Source organism: Colobus angolensis, unplaced genomic scaffold, assembly GCF_000951035.1.
Source record: "Colobus angolensis palliatus isolate OR3802 unplaced genomic scaffold, Cang.pa_1.0 Scaffold138, whole genome shotgun sequence".
Classification (NCBI taxonomy): Eukaryota; Metazoa; Chordata; class Mammalia; order Primates; family Cercopithecidae; genus Colobus; species Colobus angolensis.
The window spans coordinates 3,397,474-3,419,386 of record NW_012114466.1 but is presented as its reverse complement, the minus strand read 5'-3'; the positions used below and the strand labels follow the sequence as shown (position 1 = coordinate 3,419,386).

General features: G+C 50.1%; 1 protein-coding gene across 1 annotated transcript in view; it reads right to left on the bottom strand.

The window, feature by feature from the left end:
- Window positions 1-660: 660 nt before the first annotated feature.
- KIAA1644 (KIAA1644 ortholog) overlaps window positions 661-21,913 on the bottom strand; it is a 61,647-nt gene continuing 40,394 nt past the window's right edge. The window contains exon 5 of the mRNA XM_011934774.1: window positions 661-1,159. Within this exon, the coding sequence (XP_011790164.1) occupies window position 1,159 (1 nt within the window). The 3' untranslated portion in view covers window positions 661-1,158. The remainder of the gene's footprint in view (window positions 1,160-21,913) is intronic.

Sequence of the window (21,913 nt, the reverse complement as noted above, 5' to 3'; positions counted from 1 at the left end):
GCCTCATTACCCTGTCCAGCAAAGATCCCTGTGTCTGTGTCTCCCACCAGATGGGAGGCTCCCCAGGGGCAGAGATAAAGTCTGACTCATCTTTCATCCCCATCACTGCCCAGCACGGGGTCTGGCATGCAGCAGGTGCTTAGCCAGAATGTGTTGAGTGGATCAGCACTCCAGGCAGTGATGGCGGAGAACTCAGGGAGATGGCCTGTGGAGGCATCAAGGAGATGCTCCTGGCATTGTGCAGGGTGTGCCCTGGCTGGGGAGCACGTCATGTCCAGGGAGTTGGAGCCTGGACTTTGGGTTCCTGCACCCCTGAGACCAAACGAGGGGTTGGTCTCCTCCTGGCCACATGGCCCTGGGCACCCCTTCTCCACTGTGAGCTTTTTCTGCAAGGGGTTAATCATACCTGCCTCCCAGGTGGTGAGAGAGTGCATGAAAACACTCAACTTGGTACATGACCTGTGGTCAGCCTGAGATGCGTCCCTTAGTATTACTCTTGGTACAGGAATGAATTCTGTAAGAACCAACCCTACTGGCATTTTCAAATCCCCAGTGCCCCCCCCGAGACACAGAGGGGCTGTACCCTGTGCTTTAGCAAGAAGCTTGCGGCCTGGACATTGACACTGATCAGAACCCCCAGCTAGAGGGTGACCCGTGCCCGGGGGAAGCCCCAATAAAAACCAACCAACCAAAAAGAACACCCCAAATCACACACGCGCACACCCAATATTCTGACACAAATAGCCCCAAGGGGCCACTATTGGAGGGAGCCGGGGCAAGGGAAGCTTCAGTTTTCAACCACAGGTACAACTCACAGACCTCAATCCTCCTGGCTGGAATCAGCCAGGGTTGCTTTGTCTTGGTCATCCTGAGTCCACAATGAGTCACCTCTCAGAAGCCACCAGCCCAAAATAGGACTATTGCTTGTGGACAGGTGGCTCAGCCTGTCCCCCAGGCACCCCCAGCCCCTACCCCTGAGTTTGCTCCTAATCTTAGAAGTCCACAGAAGAGGGTTTTGGGCACAGGCAGCATTTCTTCCTCTGCCACCACCACTACCTCGGCTGTCCCTGGCATCGCTGTAGAAGTTGTTCTTCTCGGAGGCTGCACTGGGTGCTTCAGATCTCATCTCCCCCATCCTGAGGCACAGCAAAAGGGTTTTCTGGAAGAAATACAAGGAAAAAAAGTATTACGTGGTGTCTCCTCCATGGGGACTCACTGGGGACATTTCTCTATGGTCTCAGTGCCAGAAGAAGCCAGGTTTCCTCTAAGCACGTGGGTTTGGTCTTCTGAACATTGTGAACCATGTGACTTTAAGATTGGAAGCAAGAAAAAAATATCTGCTATGATTATAGCTCCATATAGTACTAGAGCTCTGGCCCATGCAATAAGACAAGAAAAATAAGCATAGAATAGGACTGGAATAGAAGAACCAAAATTACAGTTACAAAATTACAGTTAACCAAAATTACAGGAAGTGGATAACTTCCTAGAAAATGTAACAGAATCAACAATGGAGAGTGCAGACATAGAGGTATGATAGTCAACATATAAGACATCAAATCAATTTATAAAATGGAACAATGTGCATTGACCTCAGCAATTACTAGGGTAATTATATGTCATGGCTTGGGACAGTCTCAGTTAACACTTGCTCTGACATAATTTTTCATGTTGTTCCCCTTTTACCCTCAAAAGTATTCTGATTTGGATGATAAATTATATGGTCACCCTTGCTATATAACAAACTAAATATTAAACACAGATTCCATTCATATTGACAAAAACCATTATGTATTTTGGAATGACACTAATATATGACCATGTCATACAAAGCTATAGAGAAGAGACCAAGGTGCTCCTGGAATAGGGAGGAGCCAGGAGACCAATGGGACAAGATCTACAGTGTAGAAATAGGTCTGCAGGGCACTTATAGCTTTGATTGGCAGAGTCTGAGGAAAAGAAATGCAAACTCCATCTGTGGCAGGCAGCATGAACCCCACTGCCCTGTGTCTGTTGTAAGACCAATTTCCCAGCCACAAATACTTACCTTTCCAGACTCCCTTGCAAGCAGGGGTGGTCACATGATCCAGTCTGGCCAATGCTGTGTAAGTGGGAGTCTATTGGGAAGGGGACATGAATCCAGGGGAAGATGAACTATCTTGCATGCATGAGAATGAAGGATGCTCACTAACAGGTGGAGTAGAAAGCAGGGAGAAACTTGGTTCTGGTGGCAGCCCTGGACTGCCCCCTCCACACCACTGCAGTTGAATTTCCTTTACTTGCATAAATTACATCTGGTGACAGTTCTTAAGTTTGTGGTTTTGAGCAAACAGAGAAGTCAAGGGAGTGACTCCAACAAAGCCAGGAAAGCCCACTTCCCCAGAGTGAGTGATGCACCAAGAGGCAGAACCTACTCTCCACTCTTTACACATCAGTGGGAATGTGTACAGGGGCTAAAGGTGAGAGACTCCGTGGGGTCATCTCCTCTGCTTCACAGAACAAAGCCAGGTACTCTCCATCACCCACTTTGTTTTTCTCCATAGCACACACCTCTATCCAACATACCACCTATTGTACTTGAATAGCTTATTGTTTGTCTTCCCCAAATAGAAAGTTAGCTACAAGAGGGTTAAGGTGATTGTGTGTTTTTGAATAGCTTATTGTTTGTCTTCCCCAAATAGAAAGTTAGCTACAAGAGGGTTAAGGTGATTGTGTGTTTTACACATCACTGCATTGCCAGGGTCTAGAACAGTAACTGGCATACAGTAGGGGGCTTAATAAATATTTATCAAATAAATGAATGAACCAAGAATTTCAAGCCCAATGAACCATCTTTCAAGTATATAGTTCCCATGACCCTTTCTTCAAAAAGTTAAGGACACCCTTAGGCAAATCAAGAATGATTCAGAAAGGTTTAATATAAAAGGATGGGCAGATGATTTTTTTAAAGTTCTGTGGATGGATGGCAGTGATGGCTGCTGTATTAATCCATTTTCATGCTGCTAATAAAGACATACCCGAGATTGGGCAATTCACAAAAGGAAGAGGTTCAACTGGACTCACAGTTCCACATGGCTCTGAGGAGGCCTCACAATCATGGCGAAAGGCAAGGAGGAGCAAGTCACACCTTATGCGGATGGTGGCAGGCAAAGGGGGAGAGAGCGAACTTGTGCAGGAAAATTCCCATGTGTAAAGCCAAGAGATCTCAAGAGATTCATTCACTATCATGAGAACAGCCCGGGAAAGACCTGCCCCCATGATTCAATGACCTCCCACCGGGTTCCTCCCATGACACATGGGAATTGTGGGATTTACAATTCAAGAGGAGATTTGGGTGGGGACACGGCCAAACCATATCAGTTGCCCTACAGTGAGAAGGCACTTAATGCCCCTGAACTGTAGACTTAAAAATGGTTAATGTTATGTGTATCTTACCAGAATTAATAAAAAGGATGAGCAGAAGCATAACAAATGCAAGTGAAGAGAAATCAGTGTCAAGGTATAAATGGAGCACTGCCAAGAGGGCCAGCAATGAGCGTAGAATTTGTGTAACTGCAGGACTATTGCAGCCAATCTAAAGATCATGACCATCACAGAGAAGAATGAAACAAAACAGAGAAATGTAATAAAAAGTAGGAGGGATGGAGGTAAAGAATGAAACAAAACAGAGAAATATAATAAAAAGTAGGAGGGATGGAGGTAATATAAGTAAACTATGTCATATTCATATATAGTTGGGAGTCTAAAGAATTGCTTAGAAGTTTAAAATTAGAGGCATCGAGGTAAACAGAAAAAATATGATCAACTAAAATAACTTCATGGAAGGGAGACAAGAGGAAGGAAAGAAGAAATCTTCTAATTTAGGGAGAAAATAAATGTCTAGAGAAATAAGAGGATTAAAGATATCATGTCATATTATAATTATGAAGATAACCACAGGATCAAAAACGTAGCTTTCCAAATTATCAGAAGACATACACACAAAATAAAGACAACAGAGACCATATGGAGAAAATTGACAACCCCCACAAAACTATAAAAGCAGAAAGCCTATCAAACAATGATGACAGAACTAAGACCAAATGCATCTGCCATATCAGTAAATGTTAATGAGCCATACACACTTGCTAAAAAAAAAAAAGACTGGCTCACAAACAACAGCACTGAAGGTAGAATGATTCAACAAGGTTTCATCAAAAAGGATGGGCAGGACCGGGCACAGTGGCTTACATCTGTAATCTCAGTACTTTGGGAGGCCGAGGCAGATAGATCATGAGGTCAGGAGTTCAAGACCAGCCTGGCCAACATGATGAAATCCCATCTCTACTAAAAATACAAAAAAATTAGGTGTGGTGGTGGGTGCCTGCAGTCCCAGCTACTCAGGAGGCTGAGGCAGGAGAATCGCTTGAACCTGGGAGGCAGAGGTTGCAGTGAGCCAAGATTACGCCATTGTACTCTAGCCTGGGTGACAGACAGATTCCAAAAAAAAAAAAGATGGGCAGATGATTTTTACAAAGGTCTGCAGATGGATGATGGTGATGGTTGTACTACAGTGAGAAGTACTTAATACCCCTGAACTGTATACTTTAAAAAAGTTTAAAATGATAAATGCTACATGCATTTTGCCATAATTTTAAAAAAGGATGAGTAGAAGCATAACACACAAATGCAAATGAAGATAAATCAGGGGTCATAATATCAGACAAAGCTGAAGTCAGGGCAAAAAAAATTGAATGAGAAAAAAAGGACACTATGTGAGGGTGAAGGATGACAGTCATCATGAAGATCTAGTAGTAATGAATGTTCATGTACCAAATAGCATGGCCTCAATATTCACAGAGCAAGACTGGAAATTTAGGGAGAAAAAGCAGAGTATGCTAGCATTAGCGCCTTTTTTTTTTTTGAGACAGAGTCTCACTCTGTTGCCCAGGCTGGAGTGCAATGGTATGATCTCGGCTCACTATAACCTCCACCTCTTGGGTTCAAGTGATTCTCCTGCCTCAGCCTCCCAAGTAGCTGGGATAACAGGTGCTCACCACTATGCTTGGCTAATTTTTTTATTTTTTGTATTTTTAGTAGAAATGGGATTTCACCATGTCAGCCAGTCTGGTCTAGAACTCCTGACCTTGGGTGATCCACCCACTTCGGCCCCCTAAAGTGCTGGGATTACAGGCATGAGCCACCATGCCTGGCCTAGTGCATTTTAATTCACCTGTCTCAAACCATTCCATATGCAGTTGGCAAAAACAAAAGGAGAGAGGGAGCCAAATAATCTAACAACTATGTGTGTGTGTTAAAACACAGTCTATCTTCATTCTATTCAAATGCTCTTGAAAGTGCATACACAAAAAGTGACTATCAGGCCACAAAGAAAGTAAATTCCAAAAAATAGAAGACAACGTTCTCTGATTACAATATACTAGAATTTGAAAATACTAATAATGAAACCACAGACCAAACCAAACTTTGCCACCAAGAGGTCTATAAACACTTAAAAGTAACCTTGAGTTAAAAAGAGCAAAAACAAAAACTGCAGAATATCTAGACAATAACAAAAAATATATTTATGGACCTGTGGGATGCAGCCAAAGCCAATGTTAAGAGGAACATATATAGCCTTAAAACACTGATCTTATTAATAAATGAGAAAGCATGAATTGCCCAACTCAAAAAGTTAGAAAAGACAAAATAAACCTTAGAAAGATACAATAAATAAATGAAAACAGAAATGGAGTTAACAGCAAAAGAGAGGAACTCATAAATAACTCCATGTTTTTTTTTTTTTAATTAAAAAAAAAAATTTAGAGACAGGCTCTTGCTCTGTCACCCTAGCTGGAGTGCAATGATGCAATCATAGTTCACTGCAACCTCAAACTCCTGGGCTCAAGCGATCCCCCTGCACCAGCCTCCTGTGTAGCTAAGAGTACAGGTGTGCACCACTACACCCAGCTAATTAAACAATTTTTTTAGGGATGGCATCTTGCTGTATTGCCCAGGCTGATCTTGATCTCCTGGCCTCAAGCAATCCTCCTGCCTTGACCTCCCGAAATGCTGGAATTACAGGCATGAGTGACCATCTCTGGCCCCAACTACTTGTTCTTTGAAAAACAGCGAGACATGTTCACTGCTGGGGAATCTAATGAAGCAGGAGATATAATACACAGAAGGTGGAGGTGACTGCTTGGAAGGATTCTCTGCACTTTTGCTCTCCAGCTTCACTTCTCACCATCCCTCAACCCCTCCCAACAGGCTTTTCTTCCAACTTCTCTGCAGAATTTGCCCTTGTCAAAGTCACCAAAGACCTCCATGTTAATAAATCCAGTGGCCAATTATCACTCCCCCTTTCAACTAATCCTCCCAGCAGCACTGACTCAAGTGATCACTCCACCTGCTTCCAGGACACTACAGTCCCCTTCTCCTGGTTCTCCTCCTCCTCCCACTGCTGGTCCACCCACATCTTCCCAACCTCCTCCTCTCCACTCTTTCTACTCACTCAGGATCTCATCTCCTCTCAAGGATTTAAACACTATATGTGGATGCCTATTTTTCTTTTTTTTTTCTGAGACAGAGTCAGAGTCTCACACTATAACCCAGCCTGGAAATATGATGACTTTTGAGCCTCAAACTCTCACCTAAACTCCATTCTGATGGCCAACGTGTCTACTCGATGTCACCAAATGGATATTTAATAGACACCTCAAACTTAATATTCCCCAAACTAAAATCCCAACCTTCCTCCCCCATCCAGCTTTTCCCACAATTTTCCTGACCTCAGGAAATACAACTCCATCCTGCCAGTTGCTCTCATCAGAGGCCTGGAGTCATCTTTGACCCCTCTCTTCCTCTCACACTCCATATCTAACCCAGGAGCAAATCCCGTTGGCCCTTCCTTTCACTTCCTGCGGCCTCCACTACTCCTACTGTGGTCCACGCTGGCAGGATTCTTGCAGCGGTCTCTGTGCTGGTCAGCACCTTCCATCTGCTCTCAACACAGCAGCCAGAGGAGCCCTCAACACAGCAGCCAGAGGAGCCCTGTGAAAACCTAAGTCCAATTACCCCACCCCTTTCCTCAAAACTCTCAGTGGTTCCCCAGATTCACTCAGAGCAGAAGCTAAAGCCCTTCCCACTCCATCACCTCCCTGTCCTATTCCTTACTCTTTTCCTTTGCATTTTCTCCATTCCAACGGTAATGGTTTGTTTTGTGTCAATTTGACTGGGCCACAGGGTGCCCTGATATTTGCTGAGACATTTTTCTAGTGTCGTGAAGGTGTTTCATGATGAGATGAACATGTGACCTGGCAGATGAAAGAAAATAGTGTCCTTCTCTGTGCAGGTGGCCTCATTCAACCCACTGGAGGCCTAACAGAACCAACAAATAAGGGGGAATTCATGCTATCTCTGCCTGCCTTTAAGTGGGGACATCATTCTTCTCTTACCCTTTAGACTCAGGCTGGGACTGGAATTCACACCATTGGCTCTCCTGGGTCTCAGGCCCTCGACTCACACTATCAGCTCTCCTGGGTCTCAGGCTTTCAACTCACACTGGAACTCACACCATCGGCTCTCCTGGGTCTCAGACCCTCAGCTCACACTGGAACTCACATCATCGGTTCTTCTGGGTCTCCAGCTTGCTAATTGCAGACCTTTGGATTCCTCAACCTGCATAGCTGCAGGAGCCAATTCCCTACAGTGTGTGTCTTCACATGTGTCTATATGTGATTAGTTCTGTTTCTCTGGAGCACACTGACTAATACACCATCTGTACCAGCATGCTCCTGTCTCTTCTCCCAGATAAACCCAAGGCTGAATCCCTGATCTCCTTTAAGTCACCTTTTTAGTGAGCCCCTTGGCCACCTGTTTAAAATTATCCTCTATCTCAAACGCATTATCACTGTCTCAAAGTCCATATATTTCACATACACATTTTAAAAATTGTCTGCAGTCTCCATAAAAACAGGCTTTTTGCTGCTTTTGGCCCATGACTGTATCCCCCCGGCCAATAACGATGCCTGGCACAGGGTCGGCACTCAATTAAGATGAACTGAACAAACAGAATAACAAAGGCGACTGCCTGCTCAACTCGACAGAAATCAGGAAGCCTCCAAGAAATGGATCAATTTCCAAGAAAAGAGAAATTACCCAAAGGATCCGGGAAGGGAGAATCTAAACAGACCAATTGCCAAGAAGAAAGAGAGAAACTGTCAAATAGCAAATCCAAAGTCTAAAATAAGAGAAATGCAAATTAAAGCCATAATGAGAGAGGATTTCAGAGTGCAGACAAAAGGGAACATCCACATTCCTTCACTTGCCACCCTGACACAGATCAAAAGTGCTGAGCACCGGGAGCGTGTGTTGGTTTGAGTTTCTGCTTCACTGATGGTCGGGGGGACACTGGGGTCATTTCTGTGGAAGGCAATTTGACACATGCCTGTAGTACAGAGGCCCACATCCTCTGAGCCAGCAGTCTCACGTAACGATTATCCTACAGACGTGCTCACGAGGGCAACATAGGTACAAGCACATTCATCACAGAAAGGTGGGTCACAGCAGCAGATTAGGATCAGTGAAGTGTCCATCAGCAAGCTGCCAGGTCAAAAACAACAGCTCCCACACAATGGAGAGCCACACAGAGACCAGGAAGGCTCAGGCAGCTGCCCTCAGCCACTTCCCATGCTCTGCTCTGCTTCCCTGGGCGTTGGTCATCGAGATTCACGATTTGTGGCATTAATCCCACTTAGATGCTGAGCCCTCTGCCCTGAACTTTAGTCTTGAATTCCCACCTTCCTCCCCTGGGCAATTTCTGTACTTTCCACTCAGTTTTTCTGTAAACCTAAGACTGCTTTAAAAATATATATATTCATTACCTAGATAACAAAATTCGCAAAATTTAAAGTGAGATGTCACTTTAAATCCACCAAATCAGCCAAACTTAGGAGATCAGATGATTTGAAAGGTAAGTGAACGCCCGCGAAGGGGACTCGCCACCGTGCTCTGCAGACGATCCGGCAACCTCTCTCTGCGTGTACTTCCCCAGGAAGCTCTGGAGCTGGTCTTTAGGGGCAACCTGTCACCTTCCTAGGGAACTGCATTAGCATGAGCTGCTGCTTAAAACACGTTTAAGGCCGGGCACGGTGGGTCACACCTATAATCCCAGCATTTTGGGAGGCCGAGGCGGGCGGATCAACAGGTCAGGAGTTCGAAACCTGACCAACATGGTGAAAACCCATCTCTACCAAAAACACAAAAATAAGCCGGGTGTGGTGGCGGGCACCTGTAATCCCAGCTACTCAGGAGGCTGAGGCAGGAGAATTGCTTGAATCCAGGAGGTGGAGGTTGCGGTGAGCTGAGATCATGCCATTGCACTCCAGCCTGGGCAACAAGAATGAAACTCTGTCTCTAAATAAATAAATACAAAACTTAGCCAGGCATGGTGATGGGCACCTGTAATCCCAGCTACTTGGGAGGCTGAGGCAGGAGAGTCATTCGAATCCTGGGGGTAGAGGTTGCAATGAGCGGAGATCGTGCCACTGCACTCCAGTCTGAGTTGGCAGAGCGAGACCATCTCAAAAACAAAAATCTTTTAAGTTCAGGGGTATATGTGCAAGGACGTGCAGGTTTGTGACACAGCTAAATGTCTGTCATGGGGTTTTGTTGTACAGATTATTTCATCACCCAAACATGAAACCTAATACCCATTAGTTATTTTTCCTGGTCCTCTCCCTCTTCCCACCTTCTGTCCTCCAGTGGGCCCCAGCATATGTCATTCCCCTCTATCTATCCGTGTGTTCTCATCATTTAGCTCCCACTTATAAGTGAGAGCATGTGATACTGGGTTTTCTGTTCCTGGGTTAGTTTGCTAAGAGGAGTGGCTTCCAGCTCCATACATGTCCCTGCAAAGGACATGATCTTGTTCTTTTTTATGGCTGTGTAGTATCCCATGGTGTCTACACAGTCTTCCATACAGTTCTCAGAAGTGAGGATGCAAGAGCCCCTATGACAGAATGCATAGGTCTTGCACACAAAATGTTGGGTCAAAGGTAAGAAATACTATACGTGAAAAGTGAAAACACATGTTCCCAGCATTGTGCCTAATTTGGACATCACGCTCAATTAAGACAAAAGAGTGGGGTGGATGGAGTAGGCATAGAGGGTGGGGGGACAGGGGGGTAGGTAAAGGGCCCATCACAGCCACTGATGTGGGAGCTAGGGACCAGGAGGTGTGACCAGTTCAACATTCTGGACCCAAGGTTTGGAAACCAGGATGAAGCCTGGCTGACTCCACTATGAGGCTGAAAAGCTGAGCACATCACACAAGGCTCGTGAAAAAGGGAAGCGTGTCCTCACTCGCCCCGCTACGTTCTTAGGTGGAAACTTGCAACAGGGTGGCCACATGGTAGAAACGGTCAGAAGCAGGCCACGTGCGGTGACTCAGTCACGCCTGTAATCCCAGCACTTTGGGAGGCCGAGGCGGGCGGATCACGAGGTCAAGAGTTCGAGACCAGCTTGAACAACATGGTGAAACCCTGTCTCTAAGAAAAATACAAAACTTAGGCCTGGCCTGGTGGCTCATGCCTGTAATCCCAGCACTTTGGGAGGCCGAGGCGGGCGGATCAGAGTTCGAGACCAGCTTGAACATGGTGAAATCCCGTCTCTACTAAAAATACAAAAAATTAGCCGGGTGCAGTGGCACGCACCTATAATCCCAGCTACTCAGGAGGCTGAGGCAGGAGAATCACTTGAAATCGGGAGGAGGAGGTTGCAATGAGCTGAGATTGTGCCACTGCACTCCAGCATGGGCAACAGAGCAAGACTCTGTCTCAAGAAAAATAATAAATTAAAAAAAAAAACTTAAAAATTATTTAAAAAGAAAAGAAACAGCCAGAGGCCCAGGGGAGCTGGGAAACAGCAGGATAGTGGCTGCTTCCTGGGTGGAGCCCTCGGTTGTACAAAAGAGTTCCAAGAAGCACTTCCTGGCCCTGGGCCTGTGCATGGCATGGCTGCGTGTGGGGACGGGCAGACAGACATTCTCACATGCCAAGGGAAGCCGAGATGGAAAAGGACTTTAGGTTGCATTAATAGAAGTATATGTGCCAAAATAGAGGAGATGACTCAAGGTTCTGCCGATCTTTGTGGCGGCTGGACCACAATGTCAGAATTTCAGCTTGGGGGGCTTGAAACCTAGTGTCCAATTTTCCTAGAATTTATCTTTACTTTTCTTCTTTTTCCCTGTGTGTTCACCTCTTAGCTCTTCAGGAATGCAATTATAACGTTTACCTCTCCTCCACCAGGCGCTCCCTGCACTGCAAGCATATCTAACTACAGTGCGATTTGCTTAGAAATTCTCAGGAGAAAATGTTGAACCAAACCAGGCACCCTCTGGGATCCTCCCCCACCAGGAGATTGCCTCAAGACGACAGTCAGTTTATAGCCTAGCTCTGTCCACTATGGCGCCCTCCAGACTACCCGACTGAGAAGACATATAAGCAAGTCAGGTGGACCCTGCACCTCCTCACCCCGCCGTCCCCTGCATGCCTTTCACACCAAGTTCCCTTTTAAAGACCCCACTTTCCTCCCCGAAAGCTGAAGCCATTCCCTTAAGTCAGGAGCCTGTACTGTTTCCCCTTAACCAAGCTCTGGAATAAAGTCACTTTCTTTCTACCAGACCCCTCTCTGTTCATTTGGATTCTGCAAGAGGCTGGACATGTGTTCGGTGATGGCCTGACTTGAGAGCCCATCTCCAACCTCCATGCTGCACAGGAAGGAAAGAATGTGACATGGACTCATTCTCAGCCCAGGACCTGGTGACAATTCAGTCTCTGGCCTTGGAGACCCTGTCTGCAGGTGCAGACAGTGCCATTAGGCTGGTAAAGGTTGGGACAGAGGGAGCCCAGGGACTGAGGGAAGAGGGACAGAAAGTCAGAGGAGGTTTGGAGAGGAGGTCCAGGTGATGGTCGAGGCCTTTGCTTGGTTTCTGCAGGAACGGTAAGCTCACTCCTTTACAGGCCATTCCCTTTTAAGCTGCTCAGTTACCTGGAAAACTTTTACAACGCAGAGCCAAACGCTTGCCTGTGGCCTTCCTGGCCCGTGGTGGCCCTTCTGGGATAAGGGTGGCAGCAGCCGTGCCCCTCCTCACTCCTTTTTGCTGCTGCAGGCTGACATGGGAAAGAGGTTGTCCATCCCGGGGTGGGGGCAGCGTCACCCCTGACTTTGGCCGAGGCCTCCCGATGGTTACCCCTGCGTGGCAGTCTTTGCATTCCCCAGAGCGGTTTCCCTGGAGGGCAAAGTGGCTTCGGTCACTCCCCGGGGATACATCTCTGTTTGGGAATGACAAGCACAAAACTCAGGCTGGTGGACCCAGGAGGGAAGGGGAGCCACTGGGGCAGGCTGAGGGCTGCTATGGCATTGACGTGGCTCTATTTCTCATGCTATTGGTGAGAACGTGGTGTTTGCGTCATTACTTTTTATACCTCATATATATATATGAGGTATAAAATATATATATACACATACATATATATATATACACACACTATATAGATTCTCTTGCAAAAAACGAAATATTTCAAAATCAATGACTTAAAAAGAAAAAATTCTACTTATAGTTTCTTAAAGGGTAAAGCTTTGATGCCTTAGCTGGGCCTCAGGGCGTCTTACCAACAGAACTGTTACCGCTTTCAGTTTTGTGGTCTCCACTCCGAAGTACTCTTTCCAGAAATCCCCAGTGTGCTCTTCACACTACTGGGAACACCCTCCCCTATCTCCACCTCGAAAACTCCTATACATCCTTCAAGACCTCACTCACTGGGCACACCTTCTGTGCAGCTTGTCTGACTCCCGCAGGCCTTTGTAGCACCCTGTAGCACACAGTACTGTAGAGTCCCATGGCAGAGATGACCCTGGCCTCAACATCAGACAAGCCTGGGTTCAGGTCCCAGCTCTGCCCCTCACAAGCTGTGTGACCCTGGGCAAGTCATTAACCTCTCTGGGCCTTAGGCACCCACCTAATACTCCTCTAGGCCACCCTCGCTGCCACCCAGGGGGGCTATCGCTCCTGTGGACACAGCCCAGCCCATCAGCCCTCAGTAGCCCCGGGAACGCTTCCTCATTGCACAGCCTTCTGGAAGGCATCTTTGGCAAATGTCAACTCTTGTTCTGCTTTCATGGCAAGCACGCCTTGGTCACATGCGGGGCTGTAGCCTGTGAGTGCAGGAAGCTGTTCCTGTGGGGCCACTGACTCCTGCCACGGAGAGGACTCGCCTGCCCTGATGCAGGGGTTACGTGTCGTCCCAGGCACTCTGCAGGTCGCCGCACCCCTCATTGCCAGTCCCTTGGACCCCAGGCGCAGGCCCACCAGCGCTCCCCTCACTGTCAACTTGTGGTCCCTCGCACTAGACCTTCCATAAGCCGGGACTGTGGCACCTTTGGCCAGGCCTGGGCTGGGTGCTGGGGGCTCAGAACTGAGTCAGGTGTGGGCCCTGCCCTTGAGAGCTCTAAGCTGGTGGGGGAGCCACACTAGGACCCCGAAATAAGAGCAGCAGACTCATGCTGTGTCAGGGGCGAGTGTCTGGCAGTCTTGGGGCCCTGGCCAGGGTGGGGATTGGGGGACAAGTTCTTGGAAACAGCCACAGAGCTGGGCCCTGGACAACAGGGAGGGCACTCCGGGCGGAGGGAACAGCCTCAGCCAAAGCCATTCTAGAGGATCACAAGGAGCATGGCTGTTGCAGCACAAGATGCTTCTGGCAGGGTTGAGTCTGGAGAGGCGGCAGCCACAAGGCTTTCATCTGCCAGGGGAAGGTGTCTGGAGCTGATCCCGAGGCTGTGGGGAGTCGACATGGAAGATCATTCCTAATTCTCATAGCGACAAGATTAGGGCTGCAGGGTACTGTTATCTCTTCTGTGCCAGGCAGTGTGCCAAGCACTTCCCATGCATGTGTAGCCTCAGTTCTCTCAGCAGCCTCAGGCGTGGGGACCACTAGTCCCTGCAACTTGCTGATGAGGAAACTGAGGCTCAGAGAGACAATATCACTAGCCCAGGACTGCATATCTAGCTAGCAGCGGAGCTTGGCCTGTGCTGCTGACCACAGGGCCACAAAGCCAGCCCCTCTCGTCCAGGGCAGTGGCCTGGGCAGGCTGGGGAGCAGCAGGCTGCCCTGCTGACGCTAGCAGCCCTGGTGAGAGAAGAGCTGAGCCTGGAACCAGGAGCAGGGCCCACAGAGTGAGAAGGGTCTGCAGCTGGCAGGCCTGGCTGGCGGGCTGGCGCCTGCAACCTAAGCGGGAAGATAACAGAGCACCTGGCAATTTGAATAACAATGAAAGCTTCCAGAATGCGAACGTCTGTGACAATAACCCTTCCTGCCAACAAAAGCAGAGGAGTCATGAGGCACAACACGCCTCATTGCAGGTGAACTGGAGACTGTGTGTTCTCCAGCAGTGGCAACAGCTTCTGTTAGTTGGCGCTGACTGTATGCACGTGGCGTGTGGGGCTGGGAGCCTTCACGTATTTTGCTTTTCCTTTTCTTTGAGACAGTCTGTCTTCTAGTCAATGGTGGGATCTCGGCTCACTGCAACCTCCGCCTCCCGAGTTCAAGCAATTCTCCTGCCTCAGCCTCTGGAGTAGTTGAGATTACAGGTGCCCACCAAGATGCCCGGCTAATTTTTGTATTTTTAGTAGAGATGGGTTTCACCATGTTGGTCAAACTCCTGACCTCAGGTGATCCACCCACCTCGGCCTCCCAAAGTACTGGGATTACAGGCGTGAGCCACTGCACCTGGCCGCCTTCACATATTTTTCTAAGGGAGTCTCACAGGGACCTGAAAGGGGGAGATGCTATTAACCCCACTTTGTAAATGCGTCCCTGCAGACAGTACAGGGACATTGAGGAGCTTATTCGAGGCAGCATGGCCATCCCAAGGAACGCTGCCTCAACATGGAGAAAGACTCTGCTGACACGACAGAGTTGAGGGTTTTGGGAGAGGGAGATGAGCCTGGATTAACTGGCTGGGCCTGATGCCATCACAGGGTCCGAAGTGAGGAAGGCAGGAGGCTCAGTCAGCGGAAGGGATGTGGCCACGGGAGCAGAGGTTGGAGAGATGTCCTTGAATCTGGAAGGGGCCACAAGCCAAGAAATGTGGGCGCCTCTGGGAACTGGAGCAGGCAAGGAAATGGACCCACCCCTGCAGCCTCCAGCAGGGCCCTGTGCTGCTGATGCCTTGCCATGAGGTGTTCATGAGTCTTCTTTCCAACTGCTGTCCTCCAGATCTGTATAAGACTAAATCTGTGTTGTTTTAAGCCACTGCATTTGTGATAGTTTATCACAGCAGCTATGGTACAGTCACACAATACCCAAGGGAGATGTGTATGTTCACCAGGAGATGTGGATGCGAAGGTTCACGCGGCTTTACTGATAATGGCTGGAAGGTGGAGACAACCCAAGTTTCCTGAAAAGGTGATGGAGAAACACAGTGTGGTGCATCCATACAATGCAATGGGCACAGATCTAGGCTGGGGCCAAGATAGGAACCTTCATCTTCTGCTTCCTGGGCAGAGTGCTCTGCCCCAGCACCTGCCTTGTCAACGCTCTGGTGGACCCGTGGGATTGCCTAGTTCTTGCATCTTCACTGAGAGGAAAACAGAGACGATGACTCCATTTTATAGTTGGGTAAAGTGAGACTCAGGGCCATGCTGCCCAGGGAGGAGCTGAAGAGACCTGAGGCCTCCTGGGGACCAGATCTTCTCAATGGTGGTTCCTTTTGGCAGCCTCTCTCCAAGCCCAGTGCAGAGCCTGGCACATGGGAGAGCTTTGTGGGAGTTTGCTGAGTAAATGACAGAGCAGGTGTGGTGTGAACTCTAGTGGCTGGACACACCTTCCCGTCCCCTGCAGACCTGTCCTCCTGGCTGGGTCCAATGTGCAGGGATTTGGGGTGGATGTGGTCACTCTCAGGGGATGTCAGTCCATGGATGCAGATGCAGCAAAGTCCCTGGAGCCCTGCCTGCCTCCCTGCTCACCCTCCGCGCTCTGAGGGATGCTCTCTGCCAGGATGGGGCACCTTGGGCAAGAGATGGGAGGCCTCTCATGTGGCCCAAGATGTTTAACCAGAGTCCTACAGGCCCCAACCTGAACTGGACCCAGAAATTCACAAGCCGTGTGACCTTCAATGAGGTCCCCAGCACACACACCAGAGACCTTAACACACACACACCAGAGCCCCCAACACATACACCAGAGACCCCAAAACACACACATCAGAGCCCCCAACACACACACACCAGAGCCCCCAACACACACACACACACCAGAGACCCCAACACACACACACCAGAGCCCCCAACACATACACCAGAGACCCCAAAACACACACACGAGACCCCAAAACACACACACCAGAGCCCCCAACACACACACACACACACACCAGAGACCCCAACACACACACCAGAGGCCCCAACACACATACCAGAGCCCTTAACACACACACCAGAGCCCCCAAAACACCAGATCCCCCAAAACACACACCAGAGACCCCAACACACACACACCAGAGACCTTAACACATACCAGAAACCCCAACACACACATCAGAGACCCCAACACACACCAGAGATCTTAACACACACCCTAGAGACCTTAACACACACACCACAGCCACCAACACACACACACACACCAGAGTGTTGACTTTTCCCTTTTGCCCTCAGTCCCATCTGTAAAATGCTGCTGCTCACAGCCCCCTGCTCTGATTCTACATTGAGGCCTGTGCTACGCAGCCCCAAGATGGCCTCCAAAGAATCCACCTCCAGCTACTCACACCCTCCTTTGGTACCAAGGGAGACCAAAGGCTGGGGACGGAGCCAAGTGGCTTGCTTGTAACAAATGGATAGAGTAGAAGTGACAGGGATGGCATGTCCCTTCCAAGGTTAGGCTCCAAAAAGACTGTGGGTTCCACCGGGCTCTGCACCTTGAAGTCTCTCTCCCAGAGCCCTCTTTTTGGGCGGTCAGCTGTCATGCCACGAGCTACCCTGTGGAGAGGCCCACCTGGTGAGCAACTGACATCCCCAGCCAACACCTGACCCCGCCACCAGCCACCTGAGTGAGCTACGAGGTGTATCCTCTCCAGCAGAGCCTTGAGATGACCACAGTCTCAGCCCATGCTTTGACTGCAGCCTCCTGAGAGATCCCGAGCCAGGAGACCCAGCGAAGCCATACCCTGACTTACACCTTTCTGACTCACAGAAAGGGTTAAATGCTTGCTGTTTTAAGCTGCTGGCTTGTGGGGTAACTTGTTACACAGCACCAGCTGGCTAATACAAGGTCTCAGGGCAGAGCTAGAGATTCGGGGAGAGGGAGGATCTTGGAGACTGTGCATCTAGACATCCCTCTACTCTATGCTCAGGGAATGAGCCTCTGACCTCTGCTTGCACACCCCAATGATGGGGAGCTCCCTGCTCACCGAGGCCAGCAAATCTGCTGTAGAGCCAGGCTGCCTGGGGAGGCCTTCCTTCTGCCTCTGCTTCCTCTTCCTCTTCCTACTGGTGCCAGCGTGGCTCTGGGGGTTCCCTGGCACCAGCCCCATCCTTCAGGGATGTGTGGGTTCCCCCAGAGTGAGCTGGTGTCTGGATCAGGCTTCTCTGCATCACAGCTTCATTCCCTTCTCTGTTTCAGGGGAGAGTTATTGGGAGGCAAGTGAGGGCTCAGGCCTGGCCTTGCCATTCAGTGCGTACCTGGCAGAGGACCCCAGGATGCACCAGTCTTCATTCAGCCTTAGCTCAAAGTCACCATCTCCACCTGCCTCAGTTATTCATCTGCTACATGGAGATTTCTGCAACATGAGATAGTGCATGTAACAACGCTTGACACACGGAAAGCACTCAAGAAATATATGTTCTGTTGAATCGGGAGAAAACATATTCAAAGTGGGGCTGCGGAGATGCTTGAGGGAATTTTTGTCTTCAGCAAAATATCTTGATGGGCCATCCAGATGGATGGGGATGTGGAGTGGATGAGGCAGTGGGGTGTGCTTGTGTTTGTTGGAGGGCTTGTGTGTGTTGGGGGGCTGTGTGTTGGGGGCTCTGGTGTGTGTGTGTGTTGGGAGGCCAAGGCACGTTGTAGGTGCTCTGGGAGAGCCTCTCCCTGGCTGTTTGACTTTGGACAGGTGCTATGGCCTCTCTGAGCCCAGGGTTCTGGCAAAATGGCAAGAAAAATGCCGCTGGTGAGGTGGCGGCACAGGGGAAATGGCCGTCCTCTGCAAACTCCCTCACACCCCAGTCAGCTCCGTGCCCCAGTCAGCTTCCCTGGTCTCCAGGAAAAACCCAAATAAAGATCCTGCTTGAAGACAATGAGAATTATTTTGTGCTTTACAGGGCGCCACATAATCTAAATAATGAAACATGGAAACTTTCTTTCCTTCAGGAAGAAGCTGGCAGGCATCCCAGCTATGAAAAAGGCAGGCGGTGGGGTGGGGATGACAAAGCTATTTGATGCCAGCTATGCCCAGTGGCTCCTGGCAGACAGGACGGTGCCCGGTGTGTTGTTGGAGCCCACGGATTGTACCTGGGATGGGGATGTGGGCATGGCAGGCAGGGGACATTGCGGGAGCGACAGGCTGAGGGCAGGGCACGCAGCTCACATCTGAGGCCAGGTCCCACGCCCCTTGCCTGGCCTGATCCTCTTGCAGCTTCCAGACCCCATTCGCCCTGGGGTTCCTCCTGCCATGGGTGGGGGCTGCTCCTCCCCAGGCCCATTGCAGTGGTCTCTCGGGGCATCTCAAACTCAAGACACTCCATGCTGCTGAGCCCAAAGCCATGTCTGCCCCAAGGTCCCCATCTTGGAAAATCTCCCAGGCTGCTCAGCCCAGGGTCCCAGACATCTTCCTTGGACCCCCACCTCCTTCTCAGACCCCCACCCCAGACCCTGGCCAATCCCACGGACTCCACTCCCTGGTGCTGGCCCCTCCCCACCATGACCCTCGGCCAAGTCGCAGACATGGCTGCAGCTCGTGGGACAGTGGCAGCCTCTCTGGCGGACTCCCAGCTCCCTTCCCAAAGGCAAATGCACCCTGCCACTCTCCTCGAGGGCACCCTGTCCCTGGACCGAGAAGCCCACACCTCACCTGTGGCCCTGCACAGTCAGACCTCCTGGCTTCTCCCACCCATCCCCTCCCACATTCTTTCCTCCCACGCACTCGTGCCACCTGACCGCCCTTCTGATGGATGGATACACGGCTGTCTCTGCCTCAGTGCCTCTGCACATGCTATTTCCAGTGGCTGGACTACTCCCCACTTCCTCCCCTAGTCTCTTCCAACTCTGACAGGCTCATTCCTTTCCATCCTACAGATCCCTGCTGCCCAGAGAGACAGGGCCAGGCCATAGAAGGCTGTGGATGCCCAGCTGAGGGACTGTCCTTATCCTGCAGGCCCTCTGGGAGTCTCCGAAGGGCTGGGAGCCTCTGCAGAGACAGGGCCAGAGGCTGCCCTGGCTTTGGGAGTGGGGTCAACAGGCAGCTGTGTCAGTTTTGGGGGCTTCCATTATTTACGCCCCGCTTGTAGCCTTCCTTCCTATCAGTTTACCCTCCTGACGTTCGGACACTTCTCGGGGAACTTAGGTCCTTTATACATCCCCATGGTAAAGGTTAATTTTTAATGCTGCTTTGGTAAATATTTGATGCCACTGCTTTAATGGGAGGATGCATTAGACATTAAATGCCACAAAGTGCTCTGAGATGCTGTCCTTTTCATCGGCAACCTGTCCATAACTCCTCCTGCCTCCCGTGCTATGAAAATAAAGACTCTTTCTTCTTTGCCTCCTGCTATGAATTTTTCAAAGCATTTTTCAAATCCATTCTCGCCCTGATCAGTGCTTCCATTAGCCAGATAGAAGGTCAAAGAGGTTTTATGCTGAAAGATGACTTAGAAGCCTCAGTCCCTTCCCTCATCTTACACAAGGGGAAAGTGAGGCCAAGGAGGGACACGGCCTGCCCGAGGCTAAACAGCAAGTCTGTGGGTGAGGGAGCGGAACGAGATGCCAGGACTCCCAGCCCAGGGCTCTGCTCTGGCACTGGTACCCCCCAGAAGACTCAGAAGAGTCCTGCCCTCACCTAGTCCAGTGGAAACAGGCCACGGGGCTCTCTGACTGTGTGAAAGTGGGCGGCAGGGAGAGTGGTGTTTTAGAGGATGTGAGAGGCCTTGGGAAGGAGCGTGACCTCAGCGAGGTTTTGAGGAATGAGTAGGAGCTCGCCAAGGGGCTGGGGTGGGGAAACCAGTGAGGTGAATGGGTGTGGGTAAGCACCTGGGGGAAGGGATGGGGACTGATTCACTCTGTATCCCCAGTCCTGGACTGGGGCCCAGACTTGGCCCATGCTTTTTGATCCTTGTGAAATGAATGTGTCCTTTGCCTCCAGAGCTGTGTGCACTGTGGCCTTGACCATCGGCTCCTGGTCCCACAGGCCCTCGTGCCCTTGCATCTCCGTGCTTCCTTCAGCCGGGGCTCTGACCTGACCAGCTTCCATGCACTCTGCACTCCTGGCCCGTCCCTGGTGCTGGGGCTGCTTCCCTGACGTCCTTTCTACTGCCCAGGACAGTAAACATACCCCAGTCAGCTCCATGCCCCAGTCAGCACCATGCACACCATGCCACACAGACCCTCACAATATATACACACACACCACACCACACACCCACAATACACATACACACCCCATGCCACACACGATGCTGCACACCCACAATATATACATACACACACCGTGCCACACAGACCCACACAATATCACATACACACCATGCCAGACCCTCACAACATGTACACACCACACCACAGACACCCACAATACACATACACACACACCCCATGCCACACACAATGCCACAGACATCCACAATATATACACACACCATGTCACACAGATGCCGTGTATACATACACACACACCATGCCACACAGACCCACACAATATACACACACGCCATGCCAAACACTACACACACTACCATGGCACAGATACCACACCACACACACACACACGCCACACAGACCCACACAATATATACACACCATGCCACAGACACCACACACGTCACAGACACACAATATATATACACACAACACACACACACACACACACACACGCCACACAGACATCACACAATGCACATACCACACACCATGCCACATGGACTCCTACTCACCTGTGACCTGTCCTAGCCCCTCAGGACCCACCTCTGCCCTCTCTGCCTTTCCGCTGGTGCTGGTGTCCCATGGTGGTAACAATGCACGCCCCTGTGCCCAACCCCGCCCCTGTGCCCAGCCCAGCCCCTCCAGTGCTGTCCTTCCTGGTCAGCAGCTACATCACATGTCTCTTGGATCAGACCCTCAAGCTGTCCTCATCCTTAGTGTGCCCCTCCAACATCCAATTCCTTTGTGGGTCCTGCCTGCACTACCTCCAAAATACTGCCGTGTGTCCCCCCAACCACTGCCTGGGGCACAGTGATGGCCTCCCCCCAGGCCTCCCTGCCTCCATTCCTGCTGGTTGGCTGCTGTCAGCTGGGTGGCAGTGGCCTCTCGCCAAAACCCCCACCAGACCAAGTCCCCCCGCTTCACTGGCTCCATGTTTCCCTTAAACAAATGGAACCACTCTCTCCCATCTTAACCACCCTGCGGACTTGAGTCCCAAATCTCCCTCCCTCTTGGATGCCATCAATGGTGAGATGTCCCATGGATTGAATCATGGCTTTGGGAAGGAGGTAAGCGACACTCCAGGAAGTGTACACATTGATCGGGGGACATATCTGGGCTTGAGGCCCTGCAGGGTGACAAGGACATGTCCCTTAGAAACATAAGTGACACCAGTACCAGTCAGAGTCCAGGCAGGGACACAGCAGCCGTGGCTGTCATGGAATAGGGCATTTATGAGAGGGACT